Source organism: Phascolarctos cinereus, unplaced genomic scaffold, assembly GCF_003287225.1.
Source record: "Phascolarctos cinereus isolate Bilbo 61053 unplaced genomic scaffold, phaCin_HiC Scaffold_5;HRSCAF=322, whole genome shotgun sequence".
NCBI lineage: Eukaryota > Metazoa > Chordata > Mammalia > Diprotodontia > Phascolarctidae > Phascolarctos > Phascolarctos cinereus.
Genome location: NW_027555958.1, coordinates 252445886 through 252466494, shown reverse-complemented (window position 1 = coordinate 252466494; position 20609 = coordinate 252445886). Strand labels below are relative to the sequence as shown.

The following is a 20609-nucleotide window of genomic DNA, read 5'->3' as shown; positions in this document are numbered from 1 at the left end:
ATGCGGTCCATTTCCCCCCACCCCCAATCCCTTAGCTCCTCCTTTCCCCGCCGCTGGAGGAGGAGGAGAAAGCGGTGCGCCTGCGCATGGACTAGGACTACTGGGAATTGTAGTAACACGGACCTTGGCTGTTCACGTACAGCTACATAAACCAGGACTACGCACCCCGTGGTGCATTGCGCGCTGGAGGCAGAGGGCGGAGAGGAAGGGGGGAGGGGAGGAGTAGGGAGCAGGCGGCAGGCGGCAGGCGGCAGGCGACGGGGGGGTGGGGGGGTCCGGTCCGGGAGTGCGGGAGGCGGCAGGAGCCAGGCGGTTCAACCACAGGGGAAAGAAGAGCTCGGGAGAAGACAGGGTAGCGGGACGGCACCCGAACTTGGGCTGGGGTTAGGGCTGAGACAGTCTCGGGAGGGTGGGAGACTGTAGAGGCACCGGAGACAGCACCGGGAGTCTGGGGGTGGGGGGTTGGGGGGGAGGGGCGGTGCGGTGGCGATGCTGGAAGCCATGGCGGAGCCCAGCCCTGAAGGTGAGCCTGGGGTCCCGGAGTTGGGGACCGGGAAACTTGGGGGGCGGGGAGCCCCGTAGGGGCCTGGGGGAGGGGGTGATGAGTTGGGATACCAGGACCGGGAAGCGGAGACTGAAGGGACTGGAGGGAGAGGTCGGACTTCGGAGGGGGTGAGGGAGGGCCGGTGGACTGGGCCGGAACGCGGGACTTGGGCAGCTTGTGAGGAACGGCCTTTTGGAGCTGCTTTTCGGGCGGGGAGGGGATCTGCTGTGGATCTGGGTGCAGTTTGGGGTTCAAGAATGGGAAGTGACTGCGAAACAGGATAAAATTGGGGAGTGCGGAGCCAGATAATGTGGGGGCTTGTGGATCCAGGTTATTTGGGGGGGACGGCCGGGAGGAGAAAAGATGGGGAACTGCTGCGGGGGAGGGGTGCTGTGGAACTGGGTAACTGCTGGGGGAGGGGAAGGGTGACTGGGGAGCTGGAGCCGGGGAGTTGATTGGTGGGAGCTGGAAGAGCCATGAGGACCAGCAACTGGAGACTTGTCCAAGAGTTAGTAGTAAAGGGGCACTTTGGCTGGGAGAAAATGGGCTGTAGGGAGCGGCTAGGAGAAGCCTGAGGGCCAGCCTCCCTGTTCCCCTCTCACCCCGCCCCCCCCCCCCCCCCCGCTGAGAAACCAGAGGCTGGGAGAAGGTTGGAGAGAGTGGAGAGTTTTGGGGTGTGAGGTATTGTGCTTGGGGGTAGTGACAGAATATGGACAGAGTATAAGCAGAAGATCTACAAATTAGAGTGGGGCCTGGGGAACCATCTAATTGAGTTGGGGGAGGTGAGCCACATGTCCAGGCCTGAGAACAAGGTCTTGAGAACTGATAATGAGGTGTATAATAAAGTCAGTCTAAACCTGAGAGCTTTGAGGAGTATGAACAAGGGATTCTGCATGAACTGGTCTAAAAAGACAACCCAGAGAATAGAGTAGTGGGGCACAAGACCTGATGGTGTGTGGGAGTGTCCCAACCAAAGGATGGGGAGTGGGAGCCCAGTATAAAGGGCAAAGGAGGAGCCAGAGGCCCTTGAGATCAGAAAGGGTAACAGTGGAAAGAAGAGTAGAACCTGGGGAAACATCTACGTGGAAGTGCAGATGCAAGCTAATGCACTCTGAGAAGCTGGGCAATGGAATAGGGAAGATTAGTTAGGAAGAAAGTGGAAGCAGAATCACTCAGGCCTTCTTCCTGTAGGAAGGGAGGGAGGGAAGAGAGGTCAGGTCCTTAAAGAGTAATAATGTTGGGGGAAAGAAGCATCTACACTTTTCTAGTCCCTTGACTCAGCTCTTTCATTGTTTTTTTTCAGATCTTCCTCCGAACCTGAAGCCAGAGGCCCAGGTGAGATTTCCCTTCCTACTCCTGCTAAGCTTCCTTTAGAGAACCAGACATAAGATTCCCCCAGATATTCTACCCCAGTTCTGCCTCTCTTCAGGGAAATTTTGCTTCTGGACCGTTCCCTTTGAGATTGTGTCTGATTCCTTCTTTTTCTGTAGCCCCCTGAAAAACGAAGGCGAACAATTGAGGATTTCAACAAATTTTGCAGTTTTGTCTTGGCATATGCTGGCTACATTCCCTCCAGCAAAGAGGTAGGGGCAATGATCTTAGGAATGGGACATGAAGTTTCTATAAGGAGAAAGGGAGGGAAGGCTAGCATAAGATTGGCAGGGTAAAGGGGAATTCAGAGGTAGTTATGGAAATAAATCTAGAAGGTTATGAAAAATAAAATGATTAGGTGAATCTGGCTTTGGGAGAATGGAAGGATATTGAAAATGGAGAAGTTATAGGGATTCAAGAGAATTAGAATTAATGGAGATAAGATTAATGCAGGCATTTGGGGGTGGGGCAAGTTAGGGAAATAGGACAATTGGGGAATGGTGGTTTTGTCTGTATGCCAGAAAAGTTTTTGAGGGTCTTCAGGGGCACTCTTGGGATCTTGTGGAGGTAAGGTTGAAGATATCCAGTGTTGCATTTAGTGTCATGAGACCTTGGTTCAAATCCTGTCCAAATAATTATTAGCATTGATCACAGTCTTCTATAAAATTGGTATGATACTTGAAATATCTACTTGAAGGAAATCTATTTGCCAACCTTGAAAGTTCTGTGTATTGTGGATGGTTATTATTATTATATTATGATGATTAAGGTTAGGGTAATGGATCATGGGGGGAAATAGGGGTTCTAGAGACAAAAGAGATTTCATGTAGGTGTTTGGGGACTGGTTAGTTTAGAGGCTGAACTGTTAGCATTTGCAGGGACGTAGGTGGGTTAGATATCTGAATTGATTGAGCTTGGAGAAGTTAGCCATGCAAGAGGCCCAGGGTATTAGATGACCTGGTTGTGGTTAAGTCTGATGTGTCTGCAGGTGTGAGGAATGGAGTTGGAATTCTATTAAAAGGGGGCACCAATACTTAACCCTCCCTTCCCACCCCCCCTAGGAAAGTGACTGGCCAGCTTCTGGCTCTAGTTCACCATTTCGGGGAGAGAGTGCTGCAGATAGTGATGGCTGGGATTCAGCCCCTTCAGACCTTCGAACCATCCAGACTTTTGTCAAAAAGGCTAAATCTTCCAAGAGGCGGGCTGCTCAAGCAGGCCCCCCTCCACCAGGGCCCACCTTTCCTCGACTTCAGGCCTCTGACAATGCTACACTGCTTGAGAAGATGAAGCTTAAGGACTCTCTCTTTGATCTGGATGGACCCAAAGTGGCACCCCCTCTGGTCCCTGCACCCCCAACACATGCCCCTCGGCCCCCTACTACCCTCACCCCTGTCATTGCTTCCCAGGAGGATCTCCCTCAACCCTCTCGAAAAAAGGACCGAAAGAACCGAAAGTTGGGACCAGGTGGGGGAGGAAGCTTTGGAGTGCTTCGGAGACCTCGGTCAGCTCCTGCAGATGGTGAGAAGAGGTCAAGAATAAAGAAGAGTAAGAAGCGAAAGTTGAAAAAACCGGAGAGGGGAGATCGACCCCCCCCTTCTGGGCCCCCCTCGGGCTCTTCCAAGTGACACAGACTCTGAAGAAGAGGAAGAGGAGGAGGAGGAAGAAGAAGATGAAATGGTAGCAGTGACAACAGCAGTAGCAGGCAGTTGTGGGGGTGAGGCCCCAGCTTCTGTACTCCCTCCACCCCCTGAGGCTCCCCGGCCCCTCACCTCAACCCCCCCAGGAGGTATCCCTACTGAGAGTGAAGCCAAGGAAGTGGGGAGCACAGAGACAAGCCAGGATGGGGATGGGAGCTCCAGTGAGGGGTGAAATGCGGGTAATGGATGAGGACATCATGGTAGAATCAGGTAAGAAGGGTGTTTGAGGGAAGTACACTCGGGAGTAGGGGTGGGAATAGAGAAGGACATATACTTTTGTCCCTGAAGGGAGTGGGTTCTTTGGGGTGGGGGAGTGCTTGAAATTCTGTAGATTCTGAGTCCTCAGCAGAAACCTGATCACAACCATCCCTTCTCCCAGGCGATGACTCATGGGACTTGATCACCTGTTATTGCCAGAAGCCCTTTGCAGGGAGGCCCATGATTGAGTGCAGTTTGTGTGGAACATGGATCCATCTTTCATGTGCTAAGATTAAGAAGACCAACGTCCCTGACATATTTTACTGCCAGAAGTGCAAGGAGTTGCGGCCAGAGGCCCGTCGGTCTGGTGGTCTCTCCAAGCCTGGAGAGCCCTAGGATCCACCCCAACCTTTCCTACTTCAAGCTGGAACTCTTCACAGAGACTTCATCGCTGAGATGGGGTCTCTACACTGGGACTTGGAACACTGTCCCATTATGGAGTGGGGATTCTCAAGGAAGGCTTGCTTGGGAATGAATGGGTCTTTCCCTAAAGCCTTTAGGACTTGAATTTTGATCCATTGAACAGGAAGGTGTCCCTATTCCTAAGATTCCCTTCTTCATCCCTTCACTGTTCTGCCAGTTGACCCTGCTTACTCCCATATCCACCAGCCCAGACTTAGGGTTGGAATCAGGGTGGGGTGAGGCAGTTGTCTATACCTCTAGTGTAATATAGCATTGCCCACCCCTTTCTTCCATCATTTGTTTGGACTCTTTTATTTTTTTGAACCCCCTCTCCCATTTCTTTCCTTTTGAAAACCTTTTGGCTCAGATGGCCTAAAGGAACGTAACCCATGGGTCTCTTGTCTTTTGTGTGGGACTGGTGATATTTGTATCATCTACCCACTTCTTTGTTTTAATAATATTGGCCAGCTGCTTGTACATACAGCGTGTTTGTAAATAAAACCAAGTGGGCTCTTTTGTGTTTATAGCCCTGTGACCCTTGTCTTTCCTTCTTGGAAGATGTGTCTGATGTAGAAGAGAAGGGAAAGCAGGGCTAGATCATCATGTTCTCCACTCTTCACCCCCCACCCCCAATACTGAGATCTAGCCCGTTTTCTGCTCTATAAAATGAAAGGATTTAGATGCTCTCTAAGGTCTCCTGGTTTAGACATTTGAATATAATTCCTCGGGCCATGAGTAAGAAAGTCCCTAGAACTGGCTTTCCATGAGGGTCTGTCCCCGCGGTGGGTGGGGGTGGGTGGGAGGGAATGGTGGAGGATGTATGGGGACAGAGGTACAAGAAGAGAGTTGGTGGTCAGTGAAGGAAGGTGAGTTTTCTCGGTCCTTGGACTTTAGTGAGAGCTAGAGGTAATTTTAGGGGCGGGACTCTTGACTGGGGATTGGGAGATTGGAGATGAGGGAAGAGTGAGGGGGTGGGAGTTTTCGGGGGAAGGGACGGCAGCACCGTGGGTGGGCAGAGGCTGGGGAGTCCTCACGTGACAGAGGGGAGCTGAGAAGCCGGAAGTGAGGCGTACCGTATCACGTGAGGGACGGCAGTGGGAAGTGTGTGGCGTGGGGCTGGGTAGGAGGGGTGGTACTGGGAGGGAGAAGACCCGGGAGGGCGTCCACTTTGAAGGTGTAAGCAGGGCCGGGGGGGGGGGGGGGCGGACTGTGTTTGGGCTCCGCCCCCTTCCCCCAACTAGCCTGCTTGGGTTTGGTTGGCTCGGCCCCGCGCTCGTGTGCGCAGGCGCGGCGGCAGCGGCTGCTGGGCTCGGTCTGGTGGGAGAGGGGAAAGGAGAGGGGAGCCTGGAGGCGGGGAGGGCGACGCGGGCGAGACCATGGCGGGCAGCGGCGCCGCTGGACTCGGCGGGGCCGGCGAGACGAAGGTGATTTACCATCTGGACGAGGAGGAGACGCCGTACCTGGTCAAGATCCCGGTCCCGGCCGAGCGCATCACCTTGGGAGACTTTAAGAGCGTCCTGCAGCGCCCCGCCGGGGCCAAGTACTACTTCAAGTCAATGGACCAGGATTTCGGGTGAGCGCGGGCCCCTGGGCCCGCCCGAGCGGCCGGGAGGCGTGGCGGCGGCGGCGGGGGCGCGGGGTCCCAGCGGCCGCTGCCATCGTCCGGCGGGCCGAGCCCCGGCTTCGGGCAGGTCCTTTCGGCTCAGTTTCCCGCTTTGTAAAACGGGGCAGATGGCACTTGGGCTCCAAGAACCTTGGGAGGGTAGGTCGAGAAATAATACAGCGTGTCCCAAAAGTCTTGGTGCAGTTTTGAACGATCTTAAAATTAAATTAAACCTTATTTTGCAGATGAGGAAACTGAGGCACTGAGAGGTTAAGTGATTTTGCCCAGAGTTACACAGAAATTAAATGTCAGAGCCAGAAATAGAAGCCAGGTCTCTAGACTTGGAGTCTAGCTCTCTTCACACTGACTTCTGGGTGGCGATGTTTGCACTACTTTTCTCACACTTATTGTCAGGATCCAACTAGATCGTTTAAAACAAAAAGTGCTATGTAAAGGTAAGCTATTATTCTAATGATGAGGATAGTGATGATAAAGGATAGATTGACTGGGCAATACTAGGGATTGTGCTAGGTGGGAGACTACACTTTGATGGAGCAAATCCTGGGGAGAGAGTAGTCAACGTGGGTTAATTTGGTCTGTGACGGAGGCTCCCTGAATATACTAAACTGAAAGGCAAATTATGGAGAATATACATTTAGAAGACAAAGTCAGTTTGATCATTGAGGAGGTGTGGTCATAGAGGCCTTTTGGATCAAAAGAGATATTCAAGGGAAAGAAGATTAAGAAATTTGGACATCGTAGTATTAGTGGGTCTTCATCTGTTTGCATTGTATATATTACCTTGTGCTGGGGGAAAAAAGGGAGAGTTGACATTCCTTTGGAGTTTGGGGTCAAATGAGGAGATAGCTTCCTTGCTGATGGGAGAGACACAGTTCCCACCTTTGGACAGTTTGATAGGGTGCTTCCCTAGACACAGACAGAAATCCAAGTGTAGATGGTATATATTTGGAAGGATTGCTAGACATGGGTCAGAGGGTAAAAAAGAAAACATTCACTAACTGGACAGAACTTCAGACATGAGTGCCAGCAAGTAATAGTGGAATGAAAGATGTAGGTAAATGGGATCAGTCAAGACTCCCATTGGAACAAAATTAGGAAATTAGGGAGAGTTGTGGATTTGAAAAGCATGGGGGACACATCTCTGGAAAGACTTGGTGTCTGGAGAAGGCAAAGCAGGGGCAAAAGAAAGAAAGACCATCTTTACCTAACTGGGGTAGACAGACCAAGCCTTGAGGTTAGACAAATAGTTTAAGGAGATTGGGTGAGCTTGGGTGGGTGACCCTTGAAGGTTAAGCTAGGAGTTTCAAGTAGACACAAAAAACACTTAGAACTCCTGCCAGGTTCCTAACTTAGGTGGAAAAGAAAAGTAAAAGGAAGTAAGTGAGAAAAATTACTAGGCAGGGGGATTCCTAGAGGAAGATGAAAAGCATTGCTGTTGTCAACTTGAGAGAGTGGGGAGGGGAAATGATAATTTCCCAGCTAGGAGGGGTTCAGAAAGAAGGCTGAAATGTTCAAAGGCAGAACCTTTGAAATTGCAATGTTTCACCTAGCACTGTTGACTCTGTTTCCATCTCCTTGCAGAGTGGTGAAGGAAGAGATTTCAGATGACAATGCCCGATTGCCCTGCTTCAATGGGAGGGTGGTCTCTTGGGTAAGGTGGCTCGGCCTGTGGGGGGACCCTCGTTCTTTCACCTTATCAGCCCCACTAACTGGTTCCTTAAAAGGAACTCCTGCTCACCAGTCTGCTTTTGCCCTTGCTTCTGCCCCTGCCTAGGGGCTTTCAGACTTTCCTATTCCCCTTCCTCAAAACAACTTTTTAGTTTCATAAGCCCTAGTTTACCATTCGGTATGACTCTCAAGATTCTTTTCTTGGAGCTTCCAGGTTTTGTTTTTCCATCTTGGATCCCATTCCGGGTTCTCCTAGGCTTCATCTCCCTCTCCTTCCCTCCTATCATTTATGCCCACCAGAACTTTTACCCTGTTCTTACCTTTCCTAACAAGCCCTTTTCATCCCTGTTCTCCACCTCTCTAGCTTGTGTCCTCAGATAACCCACAGCCAGAGAATGCCCCCCCAGCCCCTGAACCTCGGGCAGAACCCTCATCTCCACCCCCACCACTGCCTCCCCTCCCTCCTGAGAGAACTAGCGGCATTGGGGATTCAAGGCCTCCATCCTTCCAGTGAGTCCTAGAGAGTCTTGTTGGTGATGGGAGTGAGAAGGAGGGAGAGAACAGACTGGGTTCTAGTTAGATTCTTGGGCTAGCTGATCACTATTGCTTTTAGGAGGAATCCCATCACCATTACTTCTCTCCCTGACTCCATTCCTTTTCTAGCCCTAATGTATCTAGCAGCCGAGAGAACCTGGAACCTGAGACAGAAACAGAGTCAGTAGTATCACTGAGACGGGAGCGGTCCAGGAGAAGAGAGAGCATCGATCATGTTGGTGAGGGCAATCACACTCCTAAGTTCTGAGAAAAGGAGGCATGGTTTGTGCAGTAAGCACATCTGGGTCTGCAAGGGGATAGGAGCAGTGAAACGTGGAGAAGAAAGAACCAGGGAAGCTAGACTTTGGATCTCCTGGGGCGGGAGTCGAGCCGCCTGTATCCCTATATCTGACTAGGTGGGGGCCATCGGCCTAGTGGTTCTTCCCGCCTGGAGCGACACCTGGCTGGTTATGAGAGCTCCTCTACTCTACTAACTAGTGAGCTGGAGAACACCAGCCTGGGAGATTCAGATGAGGATGATACCATGAGCAGGTATAGCTTATATCTCCCTTTCTTATTCTTTCTCCACACTCCTTGCTTCCCTCTTCAACTGAAGCTGATGTGATCCCTCTTACCGCTTCCCTTAGACCCTTGATCTTTTTTGCCCACATTATCCCTATTAGGTTCAGTAGCTCCACAGAGCAGAGCAGTGCTTCCCGACTCCTAAAGAGACACCGTCGGAGGAGGAAACAGCGACCACCTCGACTGGAGAGGGTGATGTGGCCAGACACCTCTGAGGGAGTCTCTGAGGGAAACTAATGGGTAGAACTGGGAAATCTTGGAGAAACTGTGTCTGTATAAGACCTGGTTGAAATGGAAGGGGAGAAACGAGATAGGGATAAGGATTGTAGAGATGGACACCTTAGTTCCAGAAAGGAATGAGACTTCCTCACTGTTCTTATTTCTTCCCCTCCACAGACATCATCCTTCAGCAGTGTAACGGATTCCACCATGTCTCTCAACATCATCACAGTCACACTCAACATGGGTATGGGGGCAGTTGGAAGCCTGGGACCCTGAGATGGGAGGAGGTCGTGTATGGGAGGTAGATTGCTGGGACTTAAGTAGTGGTGGTTTATCGGGGCTTGTTTATGTGAGTCTCTAGGGGATGGGGACTCAAACTGCCAAACAAAATGCCTCCACAGAAAAGTACAATTTCCTGGGCATCTCCATTGTGGGCCAAAGCAATGAACGTGGCGATGGCGGCATCTACATTGGCTCCATCATGAAGGGTGGTGCTGTGGCTGCAGATGGGCGGATTGAACCAGGGGACATGCTACTGCAGGTGTGCATAGTAGCACAGGTTTTCCCCCTTCCTTGGCGCCCTCAGCCTCCCTCTCACCTTGATTCTCTTGACTCCTCCCCCCAGGTGAATGACATGAACTTTGAGAACATGAGTAATGATGATGCTGTACGGGTGCTAAGAGAGATTGTGCACAAGCCTGGGTGAGGCAAAGAACCAGACCTCGCTGTGTCTTCTCAGCTCTTTTCCTGTGGTACTTTTCTTACCTCTGGCTCCGTTCCCCTTTCTGTCCACTTGGCCTTTCCTTCCCCTGCCTCATCCCTCCTCCTCCTCCTTCCATATCCCATTTTCCTAAAAGTCTTCTTTTCCTCCTTTATCTGGTTGTTCTGATTTGCCATTGTCGCACCTCTCTCAGCTAACTGCCTTATCCTATATTCTGTCCTTCCGTGACACTATCATCCAGCCTGCTATTGACCAGCCCTTCCTCCCTTACAGCCCCATTGTGTTAACAGTGGCCAAGTGCTGGGATCCCTCGCCTCAGGCCTACTTCACACTCCCTCGAAGTGAGTTATCTCTTGTGTTTTGGGGAGAGAGGGAATGCATAAAAACCAATGGCGAGAATTCCTAGGTCTTTGAAGAGAAAGGAAGCTGAGGAATTGTGGAGTATACATAGTCTAAAGGGGAGGTGGGTCAGATGCCTGGGTCTGGAAAGTGAAGTGATCCAATTCTGATCTTCTGTTGTATTCTTCATTCTTCCCCCCGACAGATGAGCCAATCCAGCCTATTGACCCTGCTGCCTGGGTCTCTCATTCAGCAGCACTCACTGGTGCCTTCCCTGCCTACCCAGGCTCTTCTTCTATGAGTACCATAACCTCAGGCTCCTCCCTGCCTGATGGTAAGGCCCTACTCTATGGTGCTGTCCTCCCCAACAAGGGAAAACAAGGCCCTGATCCCAAAACTCCCTGAAGGATAGAATGGTCCTTGGCTTACCAGGGCACCTCAGGTTCTTCTTGACTTACTTCCTGAGCTTATTCTCTTCCTCCCAGGAGAGATGAGTCCTGCCTGTTGTCCTCAGTGAGCACATTTTTTTCCCAGGGTGTGAAGGGCGCAGCCTGTCTATACACACAGACATGGCATCTGTGACCAAGGCCATGGCAGCCCCCGAGTCTGGGCTGGAGGTCCGGGACCGAAATGTGGCTCAAGATAACTATCCCCAATGCCTTTCTGGGTAAGAAGGGCAAACATGAGGATAGGGCTGAGGCCAGCTGGGGGAGTTGGGGTCCAGGTGGCCCTTTGTGATGCCCTTCTGCATCCTTGTCTGCAACAGGCTCAGATGTAGTAGACTGGCTTTACCACCATGTGGAGGGGTTCCCTGAGCGTCGGGAGGCCAGGAAATATGCCAGTGGGTTGCTGAAGGCAGGCCTCATCCGGCATACTGTCAACAAGATCACCTTTTCTGAACAGTGTTACTATGTCTTCGGGGACCTCAGTGGGGGCTGTGAAAGTTGTAAGCCATTCCTTCCTTTCCCACTTCCCAACCTGGGAGCCTTCAGCTCTCCCTGATTGAGAACCCTGCCTTAACTTTTATCCCTCACGAACAGACTGCTCTCTCTGATTCAGGGTTGGGGGGTGGGGGGGGAGATATAAATGTATAGGGCAAATAGAATGCTGGACATGGAGGCCTAGGTTTGAATTCCAGCTCTGCTAACTCAATCCTGGCTCACCGTGTGTAAATTATTAAAGCCAGTTTCCTTGTTTCTAAAAATAAGATCCTTTCCAGCTCTAAACCTATGAAAACGGATTCTTCTCTTGTCAGAGGGGCCGTGAGAAACTTGGACTTGCAAAACAGTTTTCCTCCCCTAGTCCCAACCATACTAGTTCTAAGATACCCTTGAAAAAAACAGCTCTCCCTAGCACAGAGGCTAAAGATCTTAGGTTCTTGAACCAGGGTATTCTCTTCCTTCAGACCTTGTGAACCTGTCTCTGAATGATAATGATGGATCAAGTGGAGCTTCTGACCAAGACACACTGGCTCCCCTGCCGGGGGCCACACCCTGGCCCCTGCTGCCTACTTTCTCCTACCAGTATCCAGCCCCACATCCCTATAGCCCCCAGCCTCCCCCTTACCATGAGCTCTCATCCTACAGCTATGGAGGGGGCAGTGCCGGCAGCCAGCATAGTGAGGGTAAGTTGCATATCAAGTGGCCTTGGGGTGGCTGGGTAGGTAGAACCAAGGGAGCTAGATAACAAGTATAGATGGGACCAGAAGGGGAACATCCATAGGTTTTCTGTGAGTATTCCAATATTCCCATCCCCTCTTCCCAGGAAGCCGGAGCAGTGGGTCTACACGAAGTGATGGGGGAATAGGACGGACCGGAAGACCAGAAGATCGGGGCCCAGAGTCCAAGTCAGGCAGTGGGAGTGAATCCGAGCCATCAAGTCGTGGTGGCAGCCTCCACTGGGGTGGGGATTCTGGTGATGCCACACCTCCTCCACCCAGGGGACTAGGTGGGGGTGGCAGCAGTCTTCGTTCTCACCCTAATCTCCATCCCTATGGACCACCTCCTGGTGTGGCCCTACCATATAATCCCATGATGGTGGTTATGATGCCTCCTCCACCACCCCCAGCAGTCCAGCCTCCTGGAGCACCTCCTGTTCGTGACCTGGGCTCTGTACCACCTGAGCTAACTGCCAGCCGACAGAGCTTCCACCTGGCCATGGGTAACCCTAGTGAGTTTTTTGTGGATGTCATGTAGGACTTTTTCTATTACTTCTGTCTTGATTTTAATTCTTAGCGTGCGAGTAGCCGTTCCCCCTCACATTTCTGTAACCAAGACTCACTTTTGGCATTCGTTGGACACCATGAGGTCCAACATGTGTTTTTGTGACTTAACCCAGCCAACTACCACCAGCAGTGCCTGATCTGACTCTCTTCATAGGGTTATAGGAGATTTTATATAATAAACTTTTTTTAGGGGGGGAGGGGAGAAAAAAATAAATTTTTCTTATACTTTTTGATACTTAAGAAAGATATTTTTCTCAAATGAAGTAGCCCTGGGACAATCCCTCCCCATCTTCTTTGTGTTTACCCAAATGGTTGGGGAGTAAGATTGGGATGTTGTGGGTACCCTATTTCCACCTGCCTTTAGAATTCAGGATCCCCAAAGCAAGGGCTCCATAGCTGCCTATATTGCTATTTATTTTAGACTTTTGTGTATAAAACCCTAAATAAAGCAATAAATGGGAATTTCCTGTTGACTGGCCATTTTCTTGGTAAAACAGACCTCTAGCTTCAAGAAGGGAATAGGATTTGGAGAGACATCTCACACAAGATTTTCCGTGTTAAAAATCTTTACTTTTTTGTGAAGGAGAAACTCACCCACTGTCAAAGCAGAAATACAAGATGTTTAAGCCCCTCCCTAGTAAGAGGAGATAAATAGGGCTGGCCACTTCAGGTCCCTCAAAGCCATGCCCTCTCTCAAGGGCCTGGCTAGTGTGAGGTAGGGATGAAATGAGAAACCTGGCTTTGGCCAAAGAAAAGGCACATACGGGGTGGTGTGAAAAAGAAGTTGAGAATGCTCAGAAGCCAAGAGGGTTATTGGTAACCACACCTCCCTTTTCCACCATTGCCTGAGAGATGCCCTTAAAGTTGCGAAAGAGCTGGGGCTGTTGGGGGTCTGATTGCAGGCTGGCCATGGTGTCCCGGACCCGGACTGCTGCCTAGAAGAAAACACAGGGATGAAGAGGGAAGGGTTATTGTTCCTTCCCTAACCCCTTTTCTCTTACAACCCTCAGCCCTCATATACCTCTATACACCAGGTGTCACAGAGCATCTTCTCATGTTGGGCTGTGGGGTGGCCCTCACTCAGAGATCGGGAGGCCCTGAAGTGTGAGAGAGATGATAAGAAAGATAGAATGGAAGAGGCCCATCTTACACCGTGCCCCAGACTTGGCTGGCCTCTTCTTACCTGGAAAGTACCACCACCATGGCATAGAGGTCAATGGCACTGTCTGCCAATCGATGCAGGAGGAATTGCTCATCTGGAGAGGAGACAGAGGGAGTCTGCTTATGGAAAGATAAGGGCAATTGGAAAGGATTGGGGGAATAGTTTTGGTGTCTTACTGATAATGTCCTTCTTGTACTTTATCAACTTGGCCTCTACTACTGTGGCAAATAGTTCCAGAGCTCCTACTGCCTAGAGGAGGGGGAAGAGGCATAAGGGGTGAGAGGGGCTACACATAGCCCCCAGATTCCCCACCGCTATCAACCCTCTACCTTAAGTTTCCTACTCACCAACTCACCACTCCGACTCAGATCTGGGTGGACAACTCTGCTCAGACTCAGGCCGCTGCCTAGACCTGTCCGGCTGGAGGAGGAATACCGTAAGGCAACTTACTTTTCAAGTCCCTAGTCTCCCCTGATTCCCTTCAGCTGAGTTCCATCTCCTTACCGCCTAAACTGCTTTCCTGCCTCTGCTAGCAGAAGGCCAGCATTTCCAAAAGGATTTTTCAAAGCCTTACCAAGGCTAGTGAGTTCCTTTCCCTTGTCCTGTTTAGGATGGAGGGGGAAATATAGTAACAAGACCCTACATTCATACCACTCCACTACCTCTTCTCCCCAAATCTTCCCTCTCTCACCATACAGCCCTGAAGGGCCACAAACAACCTCAGAATGTCATTTGTCCCTTCAAAGATCCGGAAGATACGAAGATCTCGAAGCACCTTTTCCACACCTGGTTCCTAGAGGCAAGAAAATGGGGCAGTGTCAGAACACTGTGGACCATTTCCTCCCACCTCTAGAACCACCCAATTTGTTCATAGTCAGAGCCTGGTCATGGCTTCAGGCCATCTCTACCCAAAGACCCCCTATGGGATGAGTCAGGGATGTCCACCTTCATAAAGCCCATGCCACCCATGATCTGGATACACTCATCCGTCACTGTCCATGCCGCTTCCTGAGGGTAGAGAGACGACAGAGATAGGGTCAAAGCCAGTTACACCCTACCCATGACCATTCTATACCTTATCCCTGCTAACCCATCTTTCACACCCATCTCATCCCTTATACCCTAGTGGACCCTCTTTTCCCCTCCCTTCCACTGCTCCTTAACCAGCACATTTCAGGGCCTCACCGAGCCAAAGATTTTGCTGATGGCTGCCTCTATCTGGAAGTCCTTAAATCCCTGGTCCATGTTGGAGCTCACCATATATGCCATAGACTGAGACAATAAGGTTGGGGGCAGGGGAGAAGACAGTAGGTTCATCTCTGAAATCTCCCAAACCAAACAATATTTAACCCATCTCCTCCCCCTTCCCCCCGAAAAATAAATTAGTGCCATTAAAAAAAGTCTTTCCCATGTCTGGGGACAAGCCAAATTATAATTCCCAGAGGGTAGTAGGCAATTTTGGACCCATACAAATCCACATACCAGGGCTTATTGAGAATTGTACTTAACTTCCAAAGGAAGAAAACCAAGGTTCTAGTGAAAGGCACACCCTTCTTAGGTGCCTTTCTAACCCTGGAGAGGGTCACAGAGTTACCATCTCATCAGTCTACATTAGAATAACCAGAATACAAGTTTACAGAATCAGTGCCTCTCACCATTTCAAAAGCCTGTCTTAAATTTTTGTCCATGGCTTTCCAAAGTGGGAGGGGATCAATCCATGAAGGACAATCTCATTTACCTTTAGCCTTTCTATCCTCAGCAAATCCAATTCTAATTCTTGGCATACCGCAGGATGCTGGTCTAAGGGGTGGCTAAGGCTGGCTAGCCCACAGTGTCCCAGGAAGGGAAGAGGTAGACGCCCTGAAGTCTTTGAGAGGGAGAGCCTCTCACCTCAGTCACATATTGCAGTACAGCCATCCGAGCCAGCTTCTCCTGGATCAACCCAAAGTTGTGGATTTTGTCCCCAAATTGGGTGCGATTGGCAGCATGGTCCACCTGGAACAAAGACGTAATACATTAGAATCCTAAAGAACAATTACAAATGCACACCCAAAAACATTAATCCCTGACCCTGGTCTCACCCTGGCCCTTCTCTGGACCTGTCCACTCTTATTCCTCCAAAACAGAAGATTAAGGAATGAGATCTTATAAACAGGCAGAAAGTCTCTCATTATGAAGGTCAGGGTATACAGAAACCATTGGTGGCACAGTGGATAGAATAGTGGACCTGGAGTCAGGAAGACCTGAATTCAAATTCAGACTCTGATAACTCATTAGCTTTGTGAACCCACGCAAGTCAGTTAACCTCTGTCTGCCTCAGTTTCCTTAACTGGAAAATGGAGATTATAATAGCATCTACCTCTCAGGGTTCTTGTAAGGATCAAATGGGATGATATTTGTAAAAGTGCTTAGCTCCCTGCCTGGCTCATGGTAGGCCGGGCAGAATTGGGAGTAGAGCACTGATAAAGGATAGGACTATCAAATAAGAGCTAAAAGTGACATTTTGACAGACTTGGAGGGACAGAAAAACTTGGCCAAACTGGCAGATCATGCATGCCAGGGGACTTACTGCTTTGGCAATGATGCCCTTCATGGTGCCAGCAAGGGCAGCAGCCATGCCAAACCTTCCATTGTTGAGGATATGCATTGCAACTTTGAAGCCACCTCCAACTTCCCCCAGCACATTCTCTGTAGGCACCTGCACGCCATCAAAATACACTTCCGCTGTGTTGGAAGCCTTGATTCCCATCTTCTTCTCACCAGGCCCACTACATGGGTATGGAATGGGAAAATGGGAAGTGACAGAGTAGAAAAAGTAGGGGACCATCTTGTGGGGACAAGGGACTCAACTCTGTAACTCCCACAGTGAGATTGGTGATGGGGCTGGGTAAGCAACTAAGACAGTATTGGTTCTTAGTATGTTGAGGGGACAGCTCCAGCCTACTTACCCTGGTGACTTAATATTGTGCTGAACCTACATCTTCCAGCATGCTTGAAAGGATAAACTGGTCCTGGGTCCCCAGGTCCCATTAGGTTTTATTTTCCCAACCCTTTCCGCTGCCTCTCACCCCTCACCCCCAAACACTCACTTAGTGACTCCTCCAAAGCTCCTTTCTACCACGAAAGCTGTGATCTTTTCCTTCACTGCCCCACTGGATGCATCCTTCAATGGTGTCTTGGCAAATACTGTAAAGATCTCTGCCAGACCCCCATTACTGTGGAAGGGTGGAGAGGTATAGGATCAGAGTAGAGGAAAAAATGAAGTAGAGAGGAGAGAGATGCTCAAAGGGAAGAGGGGAGCCAGGCACAGCATAAAATGGGGGAGAATAGAGATATGGGGCCCAGCCAAAGAAGATGGGGTTAATCACCTGATCCAGAGCTTGCTACCATTTAGGGTATAGTACTTTCCACAGGAGCTGGGCACAGCTGTAGTTCGAATGGAAGCTGCATCAGATCCACTCGAGGGTTCTGTTAGACAAAAAGCTGCCAAGTTCTCTCCTGTCAGGAGAGGAGGAGAGAGGTCATTATGGAAAGAGGACCATGCAACCCCACTCCAAACCCCTTATCCCAAAATCCCAAATCCCAATATGCCCTTAGTCCCCAGCCCTGACCTCTAATAACTCCCTTATTGAGCGCCTCATCCTTCCATAGTCACCTTAGTTCATCCTCACAGTCACCAATGGTTTTAGCATTACCGCCAAACTGCCAACAGTCCTATGTGCCCTCTTTTTCCTACCTAGAGCTCTTCCTCCAGTCATATCCAATCTTTGACCCCTTCAAATCTCACTGACCCCCTCCTCCAACCCAAAGATGAGTCCCTGGCTATTTGCGGTAGCTAGCTCTAGGCAAGGCTATTAATATTAAAACTGATTCCAGCTGAACAAATTTTGAACCCTTCTGTTGGCTTCACCTACCAGATGCGAGTTTAGGGAGATATTTCTTCTTCTGGGCATCAGTGCCAAAGAGCAGAATACCTTTGAAACCGATGGACTGGTGGGCCCCCAGAACGATGGCCACAGCAAGGTCATGCATCCCTACAATCTCCACGAGGCGGGCATACTGGAAGGAACGTGACGAGGCTTTTGCTTAGGTTTGGTTGAGGCTGGCAACCAAAGATTATGTATCTTGTCCCCACAACTCAGAGCAGCCAGGCCACAGGGGGTAGGTAGAAGATGAATCTAGGGGCAGCTAAATGGTGCAGTGGATAGAGCACTGGCCCTGAAGTCAAGAGGACCTCAAAGAGTTCAAATCCGACCTCAGACCAAACACTTGATACTTACTAGCTGTGTGACCCTAGGCAAGTCACTTAACCCCAATTGCTTTAAAAAAAAAAGATGAATCTGATTTGGCCCATACTTGTGAAAGTATGCTTAAAGCTAGTTGGAAGGGCCAGAAGGAGGAGAGAGATGAGGCTTCTAAGAAAAATCTCAGTCTGGATCTACAGGCCTATAGACACCTGGAAAGGGTTGGGAAAAGGGACCTTAAGTCCTTCCCAGCTCAAAACCTATGATCCTATGATCTTAGCTAGAACAGAGAAAAGACTGAGATTCCGGGCTAAGAAGGAGCTTAGGAAAAAGAAGATAAGTTTAGGGTACTGAAGAGAGCAGATGGAAGGGCAGCTATGGGAGGCATCTCTTCCCTCTGGTCATGAGCATTAGTGGACCATTTCCAGGGATCATGCTCCCTATTAACTAGCCTCTCTCAGCATCTAGTCTCAGGAGTAAAAGAGGCTCAGGCCTCACAAAGCTCCTTCCCAAAGAGAGTCTTCCCTTAGGAAATAAAGAAGGCATATGGACAGAAAAGCTGTCTGTAAGACTGTATGGCAGTCTTTAGAGGCACAGGAGATAAGAAGTCATAGAGATATGGAAAGTAATGTAGAGATATGGAGATATTAGAGAATGAGAAGCTCTGACTTAAAGTTGAGTTAGGGATAGGGTAGAAAATCTTACCTGGGTATTACAAAGTCCTACACCACCTAGCTCAGAGGGCACTTGGAGCCCAAAGGCTCCCAATTCCTTTAGCCCCTGCATGGTGGAGTCCTCCACCTTTTCTAGGCTGTCATTCTTGGCAGGATCATTCACCTCCTATACATAAGAGGGAAAACCACAACTTCACAAAATCTTAAACATTCAAGAAGGCCTCAGAAGCCATGTAGGCCAACCCAGACTTGTATACCAGAATCCCCTCAACAATCCCCTTGATATACACAACATGCTGAATTTTCTACAGACTTACAAAAACAAGCTACATGTAATAATTTGCAGTTTCGTGTATAAATCCTCTTTTTCTGTTCCTTATATATGGAGATGTTTATGTTTGTTGGTGGTGGTCAAGTTTAGCATAATGACAAATTGAAGACAGCCATTATGTGTCCCTCTGCCCCATAAAGAAATCTCTTCTGGCAGCTAACCATCCCTTTTTCCTTCAACTACATTTATATGACATGGTTTCCTGTCCTCTTAACCCCCCATTCACCATCTTCTGGTTGTACTCTACCTTGTCAATGTCCTTCTTAATACACAGCATCTAAAACTAAACACTAAATTCCAAATATGGGCTGAATCAGGGTAGAGCACAGCAGGGGTTCCCTGGTTCTCGAAGTTATGTTTCCTACTCTGTCTTATGATCAGATTTGATTCTGGCCACCATATTCCCCTGGTAACTAGTACTGAACTTTCAGTGGACGAAAGCCCTCAGATCATTTTCATACAAACTGTTTCTAGCCATGGTTCCTTCATCCTACCCTCACGAAGCTGAGTCTTTGAACACAACTATGGGATATAACAATTTTTCTCTATCACATTCATCCTAGACTTAGTCCTTCTTTCCAGCCTATTGAGAACTTTTTGGATCCTCATTCTGTTATTCAATATGTTAGCTGTATCTCCCTGATTCAGCTTATCCACAAATTTGGTAAGCATGTCATCTCTGCCTTTGTGTAAATCACTTATAAAAACATGGTGGCAACCACCCTCCCCTCAACTGAACTAACCACCATCTAGCCACCCGCATCCACAGCCCTCACCTCAAAGAATCGAGACACAGGCCCCACCAGCTCTTTCAGGAACTGCATCTGCTCCTCATTCAGCACTATAAAGGTCAGAGAGTCAGATTGGACATCACTCTAAGAAAGCTGACCTTCTTCCTCTACCCACCTCCTACCAGAGGAAAACAGTTTACCTGAAGGGTAAGGAAACACCTGCTCTGTAGTAAGCTGTCCTTTAAACATCCCTACCGCAAATGACTTGGACTCCTAGGACAGGAAGAAGGGGAAATGTCAGGAAATTGAATGGAAGAAAGGGAAATATTCCCCCATTACTAGCTCCTCTCCGCCCACATCACCCAACTCAGGTGGTACTTATCACCTCACTGAACCCATTTTGTCCTGTACCACCTATGGAGAAGGGAAAGGTGAATAAAATACTGGGAGCTGCAGGGGCAGGAATGGGGGAGGGAGTGGAGAATAGGGAATAAGGAAGCCATGGCCTCTGACAGTCCTTCTAACTGTAGATCTGTGTCCCTGTGAAGGAAGAACTAGAAGATTAGAGAGTTCCAAAGGCAAGGGGGAGAGTTTCTAAGAAGGGATGGGGGGGCAATGTGGATTCTGTAACCTTTATCCTAACTTCTTCCTCATGACCTTTCCCCTAATTTCACAGCCACATACAGGAACAGGTGACTCAGAACAGTTTAATCCCAGCAGGCAGCCAGGGGGAGCCCCCAAGCTGTCACCCAGCCCAGCCTAGCCCAGCACACCCTCCAAGCTTACCTCTGTGGCCTTGTCGGTGTAGTTACGAGCAGACTTCATGCCCAAAAGTGAACAACAGCTCTGGGGGCTGGGCAAGGGGGCAGGGCGATTAGCTTTGGGATCCCTTTACCCTATCCCCCCAAATTCCCAGCTGCTACCCTTGTCCCATGCTAACTCTTCATTCCCCTCCCCCGAAGCTCCTCAGGATTAGGGACCAGAATGTTGGATGGAGGAGACCTTCCTATTGCTCTGCTCCTGCCCCACCTTCCCCAGACGCCCCCCCCATCTCCCATCACTCACCTGGCCCTCCCCTGCCTCAGCATCTGGAGCCCCACCCTGTGAACCATTCCTGCAGCCATCATCTTAACCTCCTGCTCGGTGCCTCCTGCCTGGCCCGTGCCTCCCAAAGGCAACTCCTCTCCTGACTCTGACCTTCCACTTCTCCTCCCCCTCCTCCTGTTACATAGATTTGCCCAACCCCTTGCCCTGCCCTACCCCTGACTCATCAACCCATCA

General features: G+C 49.8%; 3 protein-coding genes across 3 annotated transcripts; 2 read left to right on the top strand and 1 right to left on the bottom strand.

Moving 5' to 3' along the window:
- Nucleotides 1-452: 452 nt before the first annotated feature.
- On the top strand, nucleotides 453-4798 carry PHF23 (PHD finger protein 23). The gene is given in 7 exon segments (XM_020966727.2): nucleotides 453-523; nucleotides 1848-1879; nucleotides 2035-2127; nucleotides 2977-3513; nucleotides 3515-3778; nucleotides 3780-3822; nucleotides 3992-4798. Coding segments are annotated over 7 exon segments (1218 nt in total). The 5' UTR covers nucleotides 453-489; the 3' UTR covers nucleotides 4207-4798.
- Nucleotides 4799-5491: 693 nt separating this feature from the next.
- DVL2 (dishevelled segment polarity protein 2) lies at nucleotides 5492-12648 on the top strand. The gene is given in 16 exon segments (XM_020966666.2): nucleotides 5492-5845; nucleotides 7478-7547; nucleotides 7929-8074; nucleotides 8228-8337; nucleotides 8515-8650; nucleotides 8782-8872; nucleotides 9077-9146; nucleotides 9304-9443; nucleotides 9528-9604; nucleotides 9897-9964; nucleotides 10168-10296; nucleotides 10497-10591; nucleotides 10593-10629; nucleotides 10729-10908; nucleotides 11368-11586; nucleotides 11727-12648. Coding segments are annotated over 16 exon segments (2196 nt in total). The 5' UTR covers nucleotides 5492-5648; the 3' UTR covers nucleotides 12158-12648.
- Nucleotides 12649-12734: 86 nt separating this feature from the next.
- ACADVL (acyl-CoA dehydrogenase very long chain) lies at nucleotides 12735-20555 on the bottom strand. The gene is made up of 19 exons (XM_020966710.2): nucleotides 20394-20555; nucleotides 20115-20181; nucleotides 19529-19601; nucleotides 19374-19438; nucleotides 18298-18432; nucleotides 17263-17407; nucleotides 16717-16846; nucleotides 16438-16563; nucleotides 15918-16116; nucleotides 15239-15343; nucleotides 14534-14620; nucleotides 14294-14356; nucleotides 14040-14141; nucleotides 13853-13950; nucleotides 13696-13768; nucleotides 13525-13597; nucleotides 13370-13442; nucleotides 13208-13283; nucleotides 12735-13121 (listed from the first exon to the last, which is right to left on the bottom strand). The coding sequence occupies exons 1-19, from the start codon at nucleotides 20453-20455 to the stop codon at nucleotides 12981-12983; spliced, it is 1893 nt and encodes a 630-aa protein (XP_020822369.1). The 5' UTR covers nucleotides 20456-20555; the 3' UTR covers nucleotides 12735-12980.
- Nucleotides 20556-20609: the final 54 nt, after the last annotated feature.